This window comes from Periplaneta americana, chromosome 4 (genome assembly GCF_040183065.1).
Source record: "Periplaneta americana isolate PAMFEO1 chromosome 4, P.americana_PAMFEO1_priV1, whole genome shotgun sequence".
Classification (NCBI taxonomy): domain Eukaryota; kingdom Metazoa; phylum Arthropoda; class Insecta; order Blattodea; family Blattidae; genus Periplaneta; species Periplaneta americana.
This window is the reverse complement of record NC_091120.1, coordinates 159,365,649-159,385,066: the sequence shown is the minus strand read 5'-3', so window position 1 is coordinate 159,385,066 and position 19,418 is coordinate 159,365,649. Positions and strand designations below refer to the sequence as shown.

General features: G+C 35.7%; 1 protein-coding gene across 5 annotated transcripts in view; it reads right to left on the bottom strand.

Annotated features, from left to right (window-relative positions):
• Positions 1-19,418, bottom strand: part of LOC138698366 (citramalyl-CoA lyase, mitochondrial-like) — a 32,825-nt gene that overhangs the window by 7,220 nt on the left and 6,187 nt on the right. For all 5 annotated transcript variants that reach the window (XM_069824226.1, XM_069824230.1, XM_069824227.1 and 2 more), the window contains exons 4-7: positions 15,684-15,878; positions 8,841-9,036; positions 8,634-8,747; positions 3,310-3,488 (exon numbers count right to left, since the gene is read on the bottom strand). In XM_069824226.1, the coding sequence (XP_069680327.1) occupies positions 3,310-3,488; positions 8,634-8,747; positions 8,841-9,036; positions 15,684-15,878 (684 nt within the window). The remainder of the gene's footprint in view (positions 1-3,309; positions 3,489-8,633; positions 8,748-8,840; positions 9,037-15,683; positions 15,879-19,418) is intronic.

Sequence of the window (19,418 nt, the reverse complement as noted above, 5' to 3'; positions counted from 1 at the left end):
ACAACATTCTATTACAGTGAGAAAACAGACAAATCAGATAAGACATCAACGGGGGGGGAGGTATAGTCCGGGTCAGCTTACTTAATACCCTAAGGGTGAAACCTAACCATTTTTCCCCCATTACTACATAAGCTAGTGGATTATGGTGATTTTCTAGTTTGCAGGTTGAATTTTCTTTTGCCAACTTCGTTTCGAATTTCGGTACTGAGAAATACTACAACTGGTAGTGATTTTATAACTGTTATGTTGGCTGCAGTGACACAAGTTGTCAGTAGTTAAAATTCTGAAAATTAAAATTGTTCTAGATTTCTGAGCCCATTACTGGAAGCTAGTGATACTTGAAAATACTAATAATTAATTAATATCAGTATTAATATTAATACATAATAGTTATTGCATGTGTTGCTTTGTGTTGTGGTTACAATTTCAAGATTAGAGTCAGGTAGGCTAAGTGTAAATAAATATAACATATTTCGTGTGATACATGCCCTTCAGTAATCGATAGAAATACCATTTCACATTTTAATTAATTTCTTTCGTGTTTAGACTTTTATTACAATAATGGAGTAAATATTCTAAAGCATACGTTTCAAAATGGTATTCCTTTTCGGAATTCATACTAATCATTTCACGTGATCAAACAAAATACATTTTTAGGTTAGGTCTCGTGATTTGTAAACTGTTTAATGAAAGCAATGAATTTCATGTTGTCAGACAAAATACATTTTAATATTAGATCATACGCTAATCTACTAACAACTAACATAATGTGCGAGAGGTCCAGAAGAAAAATATACTCTTTCACAAATTATTGAACCTTTTAGAAAACACCTCCCCAAATATAGATGAAATGTGGTAACTAACCATGACATCGTTATTGTTAATACTATATTATTATTATTATTATTATTATTATTATTATTATTATAGTATTGTATGTATATTTATCCTCTTTTGGTGATATCTAGTATTAGTTGGCAACACTAAAGAGACGACCAAATTAGCTTTTGGGAATTGCTCTTACGTGATCCTCAGTATAGCGTAATCAAGTATCATTGGTCCAAATATAGAATGACCTCCAATTTAACGCAACAAACAGATGTTCTATACAAAAATAAAAAACAAAACATTTCAATAAAATACGATTTACACCTTGAAAATTTTATATATGCATTCCGGTAACATCGTGTGGTTAAAGTTAACTAGGTTGGCCAGCAGGGGACATTGGCAATTTCAAGAAAAAACCAGAAACGCTTACCTAGTTACTCTCCGTTGAAATGTTGCAGAAAATACATGTAACAGTATACAATGATAGAACTTTGCACACTAAATTTTTAGAGTATATTAACTTTTTTAATTAAATGCATAAACACACGTAACTTCTGTAGGCCTACATAATTATAGTCACTAAGAATTCAATTTCAGTACTGATGCATGCATGGAAGTCTTTCACATAATATCGTACACACTGCACTCTAACATACACATTTTAAAAGTACTTTCTGAAGAATGTATCTTTTTTAAGGATCTGTTTATTCCCATACAGCTTCTCATTAAATTCTTTTACATGAGAAATGAAAGTTTATTTTCACTTGTAACAAAGCTTAATTGTTTCAACTTTCATTCTTGACTTTTCATTAGTCCAGATTGAGTTCATTGTGGAGAAAATTATTTTTTATTTTAGTAGGTTATTTTATGACGCTTTATCAACATCTAGGTTATTTAGCGTCTGAATGAGATGAAGATGATAATGCCAGTGAAATGAGTCCGGGGTCCAACACCGAAAGTTACCCAGCATTTGCTCATATTGGGTTGAGGGAAAACCCCAGAAAAAACCTCAACCAGGTAACTTGCTCCGACCGGGAATTGAACCCGGGCCACCTGGTTTCGCGGCCAGACGCGCTGACCGTTACTCCACAGGTGTGGACTTGCGGAGAAAAGTCTTTCAACTGATGAATTACTATCTGGAAGACACTAACTTGATTAATGACACTATTTCGAGAAGATTTTCAAATGGAATAGATTTTTTTTAATATGTTGAAAAACATTATACTACTTTTCACCTGATGGTTTGTCACAAAATTCCCCATTTTTTATAATTACTTAAAAATGGACGCTGCTGTAGTTCTAACGCTTCTGCGCAACGTGAATGAAGACAAAGAGTGCAGACTACCTCATACTGTGCTCGCTGGTTCTTCTGTCTCATGTTGAGAACCGTTCAGAAATGTGCATGAATCGCAGAACTTCCATCACAATATTTACGTGTAAAATGTCCCCAGAAATTAGGGACGTCTGGTCAGCCTAAAGTTAACTCAATTTCAACTTTCGTTTCTTGCGATCTGTGTCATGACGTAATGAAATTCTGATTTCCTACTGGGCTGTAACTTATGTAATGTTGCGTTGCTCTACCGTGTTTCGTGTGTCGCGTCATTGAAAACAATGCATGTGTCCAGCCTGAGAAGAAGGAAGCTTTTCAGCATTACATTCTTAGCATGGATAAATATACAATAGGATGCGAAACTGCGGTCAGCACCATCTGGCGGTGGGGGGCTGAAATAAGATGATCAGTGCCCAACGTCGTAGGTGGTGAACATTAGAACTACATGTTGGGTACATTACCCAGAGTTCTCTATTTATCTGTGCGAGATATTGCTCGAGGAGACGAGCGAGATGGCAGACAGAAACTTGCTAATAAGCGACCATAAAGTGATACGTGTGTGTATAAGCAATGTATGTTAAACAGTGATGTTTATGGACGTTGTAAAAATAGTGTTGTTGAACGTATTGTAAAATAATAGTAATATAATAAATTGAACTAAGTAGTTCTTGCAGACTTTTCCATTGCGCTATACAATAAATACCCAAAGAATACAATCCCAATTATCTAACCTTTTGCTTTATTTTTTGTCTCTGTCTGGTTATATTTTAATTGGGTAGTGTAAAATAGATCGTCTCTTTTATCTTCCTGTTGGCTCCGGTAAGAATTTTCAGTAGAAGATGCTGTGAGGAATAAAAATGTAAATGTTTTATTTTAAATTGGGTTAGTTTTGAATATCGATGAGGGTGGGAGGGAATACTTTCTGCACAGTTTAACATTTTCGTCACCAGGTGCGCTGCTAAATGCATGGAGTAATTACTCTTTTCGCCACTTGGTGTGCTGCTAGATGTAATAACGCCCCTCTCCCCAACAGGTGGCAGTAAGATCAATTTCTACAACAGCGCCTCTAGTATGTGTTATGGGAAACTCAGTAAGTTTCGCATCCTATTATATATTCATCCATGTTCTCAGTATAAAACCTATAGTTTTACCTGTCCTCGCTTCTGATGCTCGTAAAAGGCCGTCACCAGTCCCTCAGCCCAATTAATGGCATCCTTATTGGGGAGAAATGTTTCTTGAACAATTGGCACTTGGCAGGGATGAATCACCTGCTTCCCTGTGAAGCCCATCCGCTTCCCCATCTCACATTGCTCTCTCAGGCCTTGTAAGTCTGTAGCAATAAGAAAGACATCCCATATACGGAAGCAATATATACAAATTCAAAGGTAGACTTTTAGAGAATTTACTGTATGTTAGATTAGATTTTAACCGAATATATTTCAAATTTGAAGTGGGGAAACTGACAAGTTTGCAATACCGTACTTATTATTTTAGGATAATTATGCTTCAAAGAAAATTAATCAACAAATAACAAATGAAAATTCTCGCATCGAGCATCAACTCATAGATAATAGCAAATTAAACACAGACAAATTTCCTTCACCAAACATTAACAAATAGTCTAATTAATATTGCACCATCCCAAATTAAAAATTTTCGCATTGCAACTGCGATCAATTCTCCAAAATGAGACTTGTCTTTCCTCTGGACAGACATATAACAGTATTTCAAGCTGAAATCTTCGCATTTTAGCCTCTATCAATGAAACTGAATGCCCACAGGCATTGGAAGGTAATACTCGATGGTGTTTAGATAAAAAGGATTAACCCTCATTTTTTTAAATGTGACTTTTTATGTCATTAGTTAAGATTTAATTACAAAACGTGAAGATATATTTTTTGACAATTATGTTTACATTCCTTCATGTAAGGTAACTAATAATAATGTGTTAAAATTTAATTTATGCTCGACCATGCCGAAATGTAGTAATTATACACCTGGTAGCAGTGCTTTAATGCATGTCATTAAAGTACACCTATTCATTAATGTTCAGGTTTTCGATTATTCTTGGATATGCAATCGAAAGACAACTAGGGAAATGTCACGGAGGCTGGAAATCCAATACTGTCGCAGAAGGTTATGTTCTGTTATTATAATAATTAGCGTTAATTGTAAATAATATTCAAATAAATTCAATTTGTCATCTCGTTTTTCAATTCTAAATCAATTTCCAGGTTATATCAAGACTAATGTTCTCCAGGTTATATCTAGGTCAATGATATTCGTGCCTCTGAAAAAATCAATACTTTCGCGTCTGCGCACATCTCACAATTCAGGTCAGTTCCATTCGTCACTTTCATAATCATAACATGAAAACTTATGAATAATTTCAAGTTAGAATTTTTTTTTTTATCCAATGCCACCAGGTTGTCTTCTCGACATTTCTGGTCTTCTCTCCTGGCTGTGGCTTAATTGTAACCCACTTCTGAGGTTGGGGCACCTGGAAGGCAGAGTTACATTACCCTGATGATGTGATAGGATGATTATGATAATGTATTGCCAGAAGAGGTCTTAAATCTAAACTTAACCTAAACTCCAGACCATGGACGAACACAGGAATAATCCCCTTTAAGGAAAAATTCCTGTGCTCTAACCGGGAATCGAACCTGGGACCTCATGAACTATAGCCGAGCATAAAAAGTCGTATGAAACTTGCCTATAATGGTAATTAAGATGCTCGTATGAAAATTATGAAACGAGCTTGTGCTCGGTTTCATAAACAAACATACTTGCGTCTTAATTACTACCATTATAGGCTCGTTGCATAATGTAGGCTACTATTTTGTTGTTTCTAAACAATTTTTCTTTTATGAGATAAGCCCTTTTACCTAAACACCATCGATATGTAACCATTATAATAATCCAGCACATCTGAGAATACTGACATTGAAGGGGTGAACATGAGATAATCCGAAGCCACACATTTAACAAAAATATTTTTCTGTGTACATTCATTTCTTATACATTGAGGGATTAAGGGCTCAGTCCTAGCACCACTACTATTCACTATTTACGTAAATGACGTCCCTTCGACTCTACAGCACTGTAAGCATCTTTACGCAGACGATTTATAAATCTATATCCATACAACCCCTGATTCACTCAATGATGCAATACACAATCTTAACGAGAACCTTGAATTTATATCTGCATGGACCAGAAAGAACTGTCCCTTAAGGTGCTAGATTCTTTTATCCATCTTTTCTATAGATTATATATCTTATATGGTTTTTTTTACCCAAATTTATTATCCGTGGTAATGAAGGGGATAGACTGAACGGTTAATCGAAAAATTCGGATAATCCATACCATAAAAGATTTTATGCTCGACCATGCCGAAATGTAGTAATTATACACCTGGTAGCAGTCCTTTAATGCATGTCATTAAAGTACACCTCATTAAAGTACAGGTGTTCAGCCAATGACAAGTCAGCTTTGTACCATTATAAAACCTCATCCAATGACAAGTCAGCTTTGTACCGTTATAAAACCGCAAGTATCGATTATTCTCGGATATGCAATCGAAAGAGAATTAGCGAAAAGTCACGGAGGCTGGAAATCCAATACTGTCGCAGAAGGTTATGTTCTGTTACTATAATAATTAGCGTTAATTGTAAATAATATTCAAATAAATTCAATTTGTCATCTAGTTTTTCAATGTCTAACTTAATTTCAATGTTATATCAAAGTTAATATTTAATTTACTCTGTAGGTTCTTACAGGATAGCAAGGTCAATGTGGACATCTGTTCCTCGCAAAAAATCAATACTTTCGCGTCTGTGCACATCTCACAATTTACGAGGTATTGCTCAAGGTCAGTTAGATACAAATAAAATGAATAATTTCAAGTTAGAAATATGGTCGAGCATAAAAAGTCGTATGAAACTCGCCTATAATGGTAATTAAGAAGCTCGTGTGAAAATTATGAAACGAGCTTGCATATTACTTTAGCCTACAATTTCGTAATTGTCTTCGTGTTCTTGTGTTTAACGTGCTATGTAGTGGATCAGGAGTTCACTAAAAGTTCTGTTGTCAACGACGGGCTCTTAATGGCCAAGTGTTGATGGTTGATGAATGCCTGCGGAAAGATAGCAATAGTATGTCTCATGTTGTAGATTTACATACTTTATGAACTTCATCCTTGTGTTTTTATTAAATCGCGTACTGTTTCTCTTTTCCCAAACCTCTCAATTATTTGTAATTTTTTTTCGGTAATTAACACAATACGTTTTCTTTTGACAACTGCAGAAGACAGTATGCACAGAAGTTATACAACACGGCCACTCGAATAGTAAGGGTAAAGAAAGAATAGTACACGGAATTGTGGAAGTTCTTGGGGTAATTTCTTTGAAAGCGGGTAGCGACTATTGTACAAGTAGACTAACTATTTCTGTTGCTGACAGCAAAGCATTCTTATTACATAATGTGACACTTGTAAGGGTAAAGACTTGTAATAACCCTCAGTAGAAAACACTACACAGAAACATAACATTCATATTTTTTTTCTGCAGGACAAAACGAAGAAAAAAGGAGCTAGAAAAAAAAAGTCGGATAATCCGACAATCGGTTAATAGGGTGACAGATAATCGGGGTTTTACTGTACTCTTTTTCTTTTTAAGTAGTTATTTTACGACGCTGTATCATCATCTTAGGTTATTTAGCGTCTGAATGAGATGAAGATGATAATGCCGGTGAAATGAGTCCGGAGTCCATCCCGAAAGTTACCCAGCGTTTATTCAAATTGGGTTGAGGAAAAACCCCGAAAAACCAGATAACTTGCCCTGACCGGGATTCGAACCTGGGCCACCTGGTTTCACGGGCAGACGCACTAACCGTTACTCCACAGGTGTAGACTTATACTATTTATGAGAGATATTCCACATAATGAATTTGGATGTAATTATTCCATGACCTGTGAATTGACTAGTGATACACGTGCTGATAAACGAGAAATACATAAGAGCAAGTTACATGTTATTGCTCTCTCAGAAAGAACTGTAACTTTGTCAGAAAAATAACAAATGATATTTGACATGAAAATTGTTACGGAACTTTGCATAACAGTTACTGTAATATTTCGTCAGATGTTATGAAACTAAAAGTTCTGTAACAAGCTTGGTTTGGAACATCAAGTACTGAGCTAAGATAAATTTGACTCAAAAGGTAAATTCAGACATTATATTTGCGGCTTTTGTTTGAATGTATTGATTATGGGTGCAGAATGGGGCAAACTCAAGTGCACTTAATGCCCAATATGCTAAACGTGAGCGAAGTATGTCCTGGAGCTCTCTCATTCAGGGACAGGGTTATTTTACATGCCATAAATCTACGGCACATACCTTCCAGCTTCATTTATCTTCCAAAGAAAGCAATGCTAAGTTATTTTACTGCCCTTAAAAATTCATTGTCCTCAGCCAGGACTGAATATATGCAAATATGATAATCATTAGACCAAAGATGACAGTATGATACCACTTCCTTAAGAAGACAACTATCTTTCAGTAATAACTAGGGACCGAATTTTTATGTAATTACATATTATATTCCTTTCAACCTAATTGTATATAAATAACAAATCTTTGCGAATCTTGTAATTACCATTAATATATTAAAATTTGATACTACATATTTTTACATATTTACCCCACATTACATATTATGGCTTGGTATTACATAAATCTACATATTTAGAGGTTTATTCATTTTTACTACTTTAACAGGAAAAAGAAAACTGCTGCTGGGGAAGTTTACAATTTGAAATAAGGCTTTTTACCTACCCGAGAAAGGATATATCTCAGGACGAAACATAACATCTAAGATCCAGGAAGTAAAAGAGGCACTCACCCCTTACCATCCACTGTAAATATGAGTGAACAAAAGGCAACCTTTCTCATACAACTACTTTGTATTCTAGAAATCAAGGAGGGAATAATCTCATACGCATAAGCGGACGACATAATAGTAGGGTCTAAAGACCTTACAAAGTTACAAGAAACAATAAACATCATGGTAAAATGATATAATAAAAACAAATTTGATATAAATGTGGACAAGACAGAAATGATGATACTCTGAAACGGCGGAAAAGCACCAGAAACAGTAGAAATCCTCATGAAGAACAGAAAATTAAAAATTGTACCAGACTACAAATATCTAGGCTTAACAATACAAACCAGCGCAGATATTGATATTAAATATTTTCATGATTTTACATATTTTGGTATATATTCAGCTTATTTTTCTTACATAAATATGTACATATTTCACACCTTGATATTACATAAAAATCCGGTCCCTAGTAATAACTTACAAATGAAACACAATGGGCCCAGTTAGATACCTGTAGACACGATAGGGCTTCTTGAGTACTTGTAACCTATTTTCAATCAATCAATCATAGTCTTAAAACACCAACCTTGGAACTTGATATGAACCATGTCAATAGCTTGCATTTCGAAGGCCTTCGCCACTAAAACAAGCCTCTGGCGACTATACAGTAATTCTATGCCATCAGTTGAACGCACAGCTCCTGTAACATCGTGTATGCATGCAATTATTTTATGAATGCTCAAGTAAATAGCAGGATATGAGAACTGAATTAACAATGCAGATGGAAACGCACCTAGACTGGCACATAGATCATCACTTCCCAGAACAAGAGCTACAGGCTCGAATGGTGATCTCATAGACAGGTCCTTTGCGGTAGTGCACAACTCTGGGAGATCCATTACAGCTTTTGCACTCTCTATGTAGATGATCAGGTTCATCTTCGCCTTTATGTCTCTGGTAGACAGGAGCTCTTTTATTTTATCTGAAAACTAATAACGACCTCATTTGAATATCACAATTTTCTTTAAAAAATTGTTTAGAAAATTATGCCACTGCCATGTCTGCGACTCAAGTGCTAGCACACTGATCTTCCATCCAGGCGGCCTGGGTTCGATTCCCGGCCAGGTCGTGATGGAATCTGTGGTGGACAAAGCAGACATTGCAAAGGGCTTTTCTCGGGGTACTCCCATTTTCCTCTATCATTCCATCAACTCTCTCCACTTTCTCCTCATTTCATCTATCACCAGCATATTTACGCCTTAATTGAAACAACCACTACCATCACCGAGGCACCAGCACATCTATCTCCTACTTTAGGCCACATATCGTCGTTGTTCCTGCAATAACTCTTATGTGATATATTTATCGATTTTCAGATTTTTGCTCTAATTAAATAACTTAAATAGTGATACAGCAAATAATAAAATCTCCTATATGTAATTGAAGCGGTCAGTGGAATAAGGACGAAGTCCAAGTTTAGCCGAAAATGGTTTTTTGAGTGCAATTTACTCTTGAAGACAATGCACATATTATGCACTCTTAAAATGACTGATATCCATGCCCGTTATTATATTACAGTGGCTTAAAAATTTCAATCCATGAAACAAGGTCCGATGTCCGGGACTTCGGGCATTATTGTATTGGTCGAGCTACGAGTATGATTCAGAGAGTGTCCCATAGAGGCGCTGCAGGTGAAGAAAGTGGAGATCCCAAGTGAAAGGATTGAAATTGTTAAACGTCACTTCCAAGTTGTTGAAATGACACACACTGATTTCGAAGACTTTGATGGGTATTTCACACAGCTTTTCAAGAAAAGCGCATCTCAGAATGGTGACGTGTTTCAGGTATCAAAATACAAGATTTCCCAATACCATCATTTGCACAAACATTATGTAGAGGTCAATAAATTAATGAGCGGAATGGTCATGAGGAGCTTCCATCTCCTTAAGAATAACGTGACTCCCAACCTCAATGAACCACAGCTGTATCACGGGCAGTTACCAGTTAAAAGTGCAAAGCTACCGAGTACGTGATGTATCTAAATTCCTGAAAATACTTGCAGAGTATTAAGGGTGAGGATGATAGCAGAACTCAGAATGATGGCAGTGACTAAGGACAGTAGGCAGTTTCTCATTACATTGAAATAGTTTCTTTATTATAAGTATTATTATTATTAATCATATTGGTATCATATCCTGTTTTTTATCTAGACAGCTTAAATGATGTGTGTACTCTGAAGATACAACTTATTTAATAAATAAAATTCACTATTTCAGATTATTATGCTTCTCTTTTACACTTACGTAGTAAAGCAATGTAATAAGGACTGAAATCCACCACTTATCATCCTATTTATTACCCATACTATTAAACTCACACGTGAGTGTTCATTATCAGTCAGAGTGGTGCACTATGAACTACAACTGTGCAAATTTTTGTTAGTGTTGGTCTAATGATTTAGGAGATGTGATATTTTCTCGTCTCCCGAAAAATTTACTTCTCTGGACTTCGGTCCTTATTCCACTAACCAATTCAATTATATTTCTTTCTTAAAAAAATGTAAGAATTCACAATCTCCTATGTACCACTGCCATAGAATGAATAAATGTGTTTTTTCTTCCTATTGAAAAATGTTATATTTTGCACATAGGAGTTATTACAGGAACAACGACGATATACTGTAATATTATTGGCATAATTAAAGTTTGTTATTATTACATTTGTATTTAATAGTAGTTCGTGTTTCTTATTTGTAACTTTTACTTAACTTTGGACATCGAGAGGGCTGGTTGTGCTACAGCCCATTTGTGGACAAATGCTAGGTATAAATTTCCTGAGATGGCAGCGCGTGTGAAGAAATGAACACTCACCCATTTAATTTAGACACATTTTCTATTCACCTTAAGCGGCAACAATTTTGAAGGAACAGAATAGGTCTGTGGTCTATTCCTTCTATGCACAAGAGAGAAATCACGCAAAATCAAGGTTAAGCTGAGCTGTCATACTTGACATGGATTAATAAGTTTACTTTGAGACTCTCTACATTTCTCAGCAGCACTGAAATCAATCGTTTCCTACAAGAGATCGTTTTATTATTCATTTTATTATACAATATACACTGTAAAAATTAAAATACAGGACAAGAGGATTTAACATGAGAATTAGACACACGATAGAAAATAATTTAACTAAGCCATGATTAGAACCAATCCACTGCATGACCAAAACATGTCTCTCCCAAGTCTTCAACAGATATATTTCAGGATATGGGGATAGAATTGAATAAATTATGGCCTCGATTTTTGTGCGGACATAAAAAAGTTGCTTAGCTACACTGGAATCCTTAAAGATAACTTTTCCTGAGGCTTGCTTGTAAAATCCAAATGTCTGGTGATGATTCTCATTATGATATACCATAGTACTTTCTGTTGCTTCAATGAGATCATCAACTTTTGTGTTCTTTTTTTTCAAAGCAAGTCTATAATTTTGAAGTGGAAGCACTACTTTGAACACAGTGCTTCTGTTTAGAAGAATTTCTAGAGCTTCTAGATCATAAGTCCCTGCAAACAATAATAACTACGTCAGTAGCTACAATTATTAATACTCAGGCCGTGTCTCAAAGCTACATTTTCAGCTAAAGTGAACTAGATTGTTGACTAAATAGCCGGATGTGACGTCAGAAGTTATGATCCAAAGCTACATAGTGCATCGCAATCAAGTCCGTAGTAGCTAGTAAACGAAAATGCTTGCTTGATTGTTGACTTGTTCACTAAACAAACATGGATACCTTATCAGCAATTGGGGTTATGAAATCTGAAAATGCTTTGGAAGTGAAATAATGTAGAATAACACGTTAACTTTGAACACTGACGTCTGTACAATGTGTTAAACATTATTGTAATATATTAAGCCCTTATCTTTTCCACATAATTCGTAATGAAACTGCATTAGGACACTGCCTTCTTAATTTAGTACTGCACCATGATGTCATGGTCTTTAGAAAAATAATCTATGAAGAAGGCCATGTTTAAAGCATACATTTCCAAAGCTCCCTAGTGTGCAGTTTACAAGTCACCTAGTTGCTAGTCACTAGTGTATAGTATGGACTTGAGCTTTGAGACATGGCCTTAAATTCTAACTTAAAATCACTACACAAACTTTACATTATGAAAATTTACGAACATCTGACCCTGACTCTGGAGGATTTTAGTTGACATGCCCGTTTAAATGAACACTATACAAAATTGTCGATGATGTTAATGGATAATTCATAAGAACAACAACAACAACAACAACAACAACAATAATAATAATAATAATAATAATAATAATAATAATAATCATCATCATCATTACCTGATCTTATCTTCTTCAGATAATTTTACTGTATTAGGTATATTTTTCTTTAGATATCATTTTAGCAAACTTTTCTGACTTAAGCTGTAAGATATGCTATGGTATGGTATTTACTGTACAGGGGGGTTCAATCGATGACTTTAGCATTTCAATTCCTGGCCTGTGCTACCCCTTGCTTTAATCTACCAACAATCCTGATCCCTTAAGAAGAACATAATGTCCGTAAGGGAGATTTGTGAAAGATTGTTTAACGTTGGAAAGTGATTTCCAAAACAGCGACCTCTCGGCTTGCTAAACCTTCACATTCACAGAGAATGTGGTTGACTGTTTCATCAGCCTTATGACATCTCCAGCATGAAAGGTGTATATATAGTCCCATCTTATACAGTTGTCTTCTTAATATACTGAGGATCACATAAGAGCAATTCCCAAAAGCTAATTTGGTCATCTCTTCAGTGTTGCCAACTAATACTAGATATCACCAAAAGAGGATAAAATTATACAATGCCATGTACTATAATAATAATAATAATAATAATAATAATAATAATAATAATAATAATAATAATATAGTATTAACAATAACGATGTCTTGGTTAGTTACCACATCTCATCTATATTTGGGGAGGTGTTTTCTAAAAGGTTCAATAATTTGTGAAAGAGTATATTTTTCTTCTGGACCTCACGCACATTATGTTATAGTAGTTAGTAGATTAGTATATGATCTAATATTAAAATGTATTTTGTCTGACAACATGAAATTCATCACTTTCATTAAACAGTTTACGAATCATGAGATCTAACCTAAAAATGTATTTTGTTTGATCACGTGAAATGATTAGTATGAATTCCGAAAACGAACGCCACTTTGAAATGTATGCTTTAGAATATTTACTCCATTATTGTAATAAAAGTCAAAACACGAAAGAAATTAATTAAAATGTGAAATGGTATTTCTATCGATTACTCAAGGGCATGTATCACACGAAATATGTTATATTTATTTACACTTAGCCTATCTGACTCTAATCTTGAAATTGTAACCACAACACAAAGCAACACATGCAATAACTATTATGTATTAATATTAATACTGATATTAATTAATTATTAGTATGTTCAAATTTCACTAGGTTCCAGTAATGGACTAAGAAATCTAGAACAATTTGAATTTTCAGAATTTAAACTACTGACAACTTGTGTCACTGCAGCCAACATAACAGTTATAAAATCACTACCAGTTGTATTTCTCAGTACCGAAATTCGATACGAAGTTGACAAAAGAAAATTCAACCTGTAAACTATAAAATCACCATAATCCACTAGCTCATGTAGTAATGGGGGGGGGGGGGAAATGGTTAGGTTTCACCCTTAGGGTATTAAGTAAGCTGACCCGGACTATAGACAATGTCTTATTAGTAGTCCTATCAGTGGCGGCTCCTGCATATTTCTTAAGAGGAGGAAAGAAGTTAACAGCGCAAAATTACACCTTCTTGAGAGAAACATGCTACATATTAGCCTACATGCATACATGTAAGACCAGGTAGTGTTGGGGTTGGCCTTCCTCCCTTTTGTATAGCAATAATCTGTTTTTGTAAACTGAGTTTCCTAAATTGTCAAAAATATAATATGTTTTCACTTCCATTCATTGTTGAATAATTGCACAAATTAACAATTACAAGGAAATTCACAACCTCACAGCATTTTTCACGCACACTACAGCATCACAAGTGTTGGAAGAGACCAGTTACTAACACGTAACCAGAACCGTTTTACGGAAATGAGAATGAGAAATAATCTGTTAGAAAAGCGAGAAAACTGCACCCACCCACGTGGTCTGTGTTGTCACATGTATATTTTACAAGTTCAATATCACATGCTTTTGAAGAATGTCAGTTCTTGTAAAGTCATACTATCATTATTGTTCAAAGCTGCCGGTGGCCGATCAATTTTATGTTAAAAATAATGTAGTTTGCAGTACTTTCAATTTCAAAGATATTTCTGCAAAACTGACAACTTGGCTGTTGTCCTGTCTAGTAGGCAATGAATGGAAGTGAATTTCAGGGGCCAAAAAGATCTGCGATAGGCCTACTAATGTAGAACTACTTCCTCTTTGTTTTATATAAATCCAACTTCAACTTTCAGATATCCTCGAAAGTTTCAAACCATGAATAGTAGCTTTTATATAGTGCAATGAATAATATATTTTGATATATAATTAAAAAATATATATATATATATATATATATATATATATATGGTGTCTTTCATAGCTTTGCGTTAAAACTGTTTTTATTGTGTCTCCTAGATGTGTTATAGTCTGGTTGAATGCAGCATTGTTAGATGGCAGCAGTAGCAAGCTTCCTGGCCAGAGTCCGTGCAAGACCAGTCGGTTTCTATTTCCCGCCCATGCGCTGATTCAGAGGAGGATCTCCTCCCTCTCCGTTCATTTACTTGCTTTAAAACTCTGCTTCTTTCTTTGGCCGCTAGCGCGCTGTTGTCTATGTGTAATAACTGCAGTAAAGGAGGAATGGATTGACATTCCTCCACACAACAATCTCGCATCCTTCTCACAGTTTTCTAGTAGCACATGAGTGCGCGTCGTTAAAAACTCGATCAACCGAGGTTTTCTTATAGCTGTGAGCTTAAAAATTATCAGATCTTCCTAGAATTTCAAAGCATATATTTCATTTGGTATTTACATTCAAAAGAAGAAATATGTGAGGAGGACGTTCCTCCCTTCCCTCCCCCGAGGAACCGCCACTGAGTCCTATCAACCAGGACAATTGTCTTCTGCATAGCTTGAGCATTTCTCGTGATCATCTCTTTTTAGGTCCCACCAGTAGCTTTTTTGAATGCTTGCATCCGTCAATGGATTGCCAGTATTCTTTATATTTGTCATCCAGTCCCCAACAGCGCATCTTATGGAATCATAAGAGATATCTACAACAGGCTTGGGTCCTACTAATGTATTCTGAGAACCTTCTTTGGTCAACTGATTGGCTGTTTCGTTGCACTGTTCCTGGCACCCACATAAATTCATAAGAATTGTGTTTTGCTAGTACATCTAGGTGCTCTAGACATTCCAAAACCAATCGTGATTTCACCACATTCAAGCACATTTAATGCTGTTTGACTATCAGAGAGTATTAGAATGTGCCTTTGTTTATAGCCCTTTTTAATACATTTCTATATACTTGTTAAAATCGCAAAGATTTCAGCCTGAAAGTTGTAAGGTAATTTCTCAACCATGTAATTTGTGCAGCATAACTGAACTAACCCAGTCTAAGTCCCCAGAGTGTTCAACCTTAGGAAGCAGCAGCGTGGGAGGTAGATTCCTAGCAGAGAGAACAGCTTCTAGGTCCTCCTCACACAGTCCACTGTTCACTGCATTCACTCTCACAGACCACTCTGGCTGCCAGATAGAGACAGGTCCCGCATGCAGCATCTTGTGAATGTTCTCACGGGCTACATCCTGCAACAAACACGACATTACACATGACAATAGAAGAAAAAGCACTGATTCAATATGAAAAACTTATCAGATTACCAGGAAGCAATTGGCATTCGTACAGTCCTCTCTGTAAATTGAAAACTCAAAAAAGTTTCATATCTATTGTTCAAGAATTAAAACAGGAAATCAATATCCCGAATTTAAAAGAAAACTTACAAATTAAACCAAACCCTTTAACTATATTAAATATGAGGCGCCCGAGATCAAAATGGGCTATGTGACTTTTTTTCATAAAATGAGTTATTGACGTCATTGGCAAGTTTGGGTTGAATACTTTACACTGTGAAAGGTGCAGTTTCAAAATGGTTTATTTTAGACATGTAAAATGCATGGAGAAAATTAGTACATGTATCAAAATGGGATATGTTATTATTAATGAATGAATCAAAATGGGATATGCCAGCCGTTATTTGAACAGATCAAAATGGGCTATATTTCACATCTTTACGTTATATTTGCAGAGCACATGAAACAGAATGGTCTATGTTTGCCAAAGCTTGCGTGGTTTAAGTCTTTCCTCTAGATTTGTCAGAAAACTAACATGGCTTAGACCTTAGTTGCACAGTAATTATGCCTCTACAATTCTGTTCTAATTTATAAGGCAAGGACTGTATTGCTATGAAAAATATTTATTTAAACTAATGTAATAGGCTTCAATTTATGAATTACGTTAATACTACGTCAGACAGAAGATTACAGGCTATGACTGCTCAACGTATTCATCTGCTCAGAGTGAAAGGTTTTTATGAAATCAAGAATGAGATATCTCCAGACCTTCTCACTTTGATCTATGATTGTCAGCAAAATTTGACATTTCCACGTCTTCTAACCAAGCAACATATTAAACCAAGCAATATTACACGTACAATGAAACAGTAGTTGAGCAGAGATAAGACAAAATATTGAGACATAATGCATTTTCTTACACATGCTAGAACATGAGACTTCTACATTCTATTTAAGATCTCAGAATTTAAACATCTTTTTTCTTCATCTTATTTGAAGGACGAGCATGTTTACGCTTTTAGAGCAAACAATATTTATCATAAGGACAGTGCAAACAAGGAAATTTTTCTGTAGGTTATCAATACATCGATACATCATGGATGTAGAGGGATTGTTGTAGAAACATTTTGGATTGTTCTGGGAAGAAGACCATTCGCAGATAAGCCTGCAAATTCGTATGACTAAGAATGTGCCAACAAACGAACAAGATGGAGGAGAGGATGTTAATGGCCTTTGCACATGCTTTTCCCTTGTTAGGTTAGGTTATGTCATGGTGGCTACGGGCGGTTAGGATGACCCTTTGCACATCGGTCATACTAAGACCTATTGTGCACCCCGAATTTATGGGATGAATGAGGATGAGGTTGTACCAGCCAACCGGCCGCATCTCACCCCTCAGCTGCTCAACCAATGGAGGTCTCCCACCCTCATACCGAAAAGGCGACCAAGCAGCATAGGATCCATTCCAACGGGCCTTCCAAGGTGTCGGAGTGCCCTTGGAAGTGCTCTTAAGGAATGAATCCTGACAGAGATATAGCAGAAGGTCCACACATGTGGAATAACGGTTAGCGCGTCTAGCCGCGAAACCAGGTGGCCCGGGTTCGATTTCCGCTCGGGGCAAATTAACTGGTTGAGGTTTTATCCGGGGTTTTCCCTCAACCCTTTATGAGCAAATGCTGTGTAATTTTCGGTGTTGGACCTCGGACTCATTTCACTGGCATTGTCACCTTCATCTCATTCAGACGCTAAATAACCTAAGATGTTGATAAAGCGTCGTAAAATAACGTACTAAAATAAAAATAAAAATATAGCGGAAGAGTGAGAACCAAAGAACGGTTGGCTATTGAATGAGATGAGAAAGATGAATGATTTGATATGAAAATCTAAATTCTTTTTTCTACACGGGAGGGGAAGAGAAAATGGAACATTGCAATGAAAATTCCAACCCGGCATTTGCCTAAGCAACATTCAGGTTAGTTGGTCTGGGAATCGAACCACGGGCCCCCCGAATGCGAGTCCCATACGAAACGCTCGGATATTTTCCTTGTTAAAAATTCCTGTGAACATGTTTGAAGAGTGATTTTCTTATAATTTTCGTAAAACCATGCAATTACTCTAATAATTAAGTAAAACACTTTCAGTTTTTGAAGTTTCTTGTGACTGTTTTGGGAATAGTGCTATTAAAAATAAAATAAAATTATTTCGAAATCTTTATTTTAACGAAATCATGTTCAAAAGCACAATTAGATCAAGCAATGTAAAATTAGAGTTATGAGTTTCAAAATAAATGCATCAAAATGGGATATAAAAATTTAAATTTTCTTACACAACGAATATTTGGACATTATGATTTGAATAAACATGGAATGCATGTTTACTACTGACGTCTTCATCAATTAGAGTCATTTCCGCATTTGTATCTTTCTTCTATGAGATGTAGGACATTCTTGCATTTTTCTTAAAATTTACTTTGGATGACATAGCCCATTTTGATCTCGGGCCCCTCATATAGAATATAATCTAAATTTAACAGAAGAAATACTGAAATCAGAAGTAAACACTGAAATACTGAAACAATTGTCTTTAGAGACAATTAATATTAGGTACCCTCCACAAAACTGGCTTCATTTATACACCGACGGATCCTTGATCTCCAGAGAACAAGGTGCCGGTGCAGGTGTTACGTGCTGTCTCTTCTCACTTTATAGGTCTCTTGGATATGGAACAACAAGTTTTGATGGTGAAATCATTGCAATAAGTGAATGTCTCAGGAATCTTCTATGCCACATCAATAAATTTAGGAACGCAGTTATATTGTCAGACTCGAAAGCAGCTATTCTATCATTAGTCTCTAAACACACACCTTCATCTCAAACAGCAGAAATAACTAAAATGCTCTCTCAATTAATATCACTCAATAAAGGAATTGTATTCCAATGGATATCATCCCATTGTGGAATTCTGGGAAACGAGAATGCGGATGCTTTAGCAAAGAAGGGCAACACTGCTACTTACAGACCTGTTACTAAATCTACGTATTACTCTGTGAATTGATTTATTAAATCTACATAGCCTACTTAGACTTCAACAAACAAAATTTGATAACTCAATCCCAAGGGAAAAAATGGAACTCTCTGCATCAAAATCCACAGTTAATTCCCGATTTACCACGAAAATCGTCTGTAGCTGCATTTAGATTGGCAACAGGCCATGATTGTTTGGCCAAACACCTGCATAGAATTGGAATATATCAGTCCCCTAACTGCCCATTGTGCAACTCAAACCAAGAAATGGATTCAGAACACCTCAAAATCTGTGCTTCAGTGGCTGGTCATGATAATATCTTTGAAAAATATTGGAGTGCAAGAGGTCAAATGATTTTATTGTCAAATGCCTGGCATTAGAAAACAACAACAACATTTAGAGTTCGTTCAAGGTCGGAAATTCTGATTTTTTTGGGAGAGTGAGGGGGAGGGGAGGGGAGTTCTGTTTACT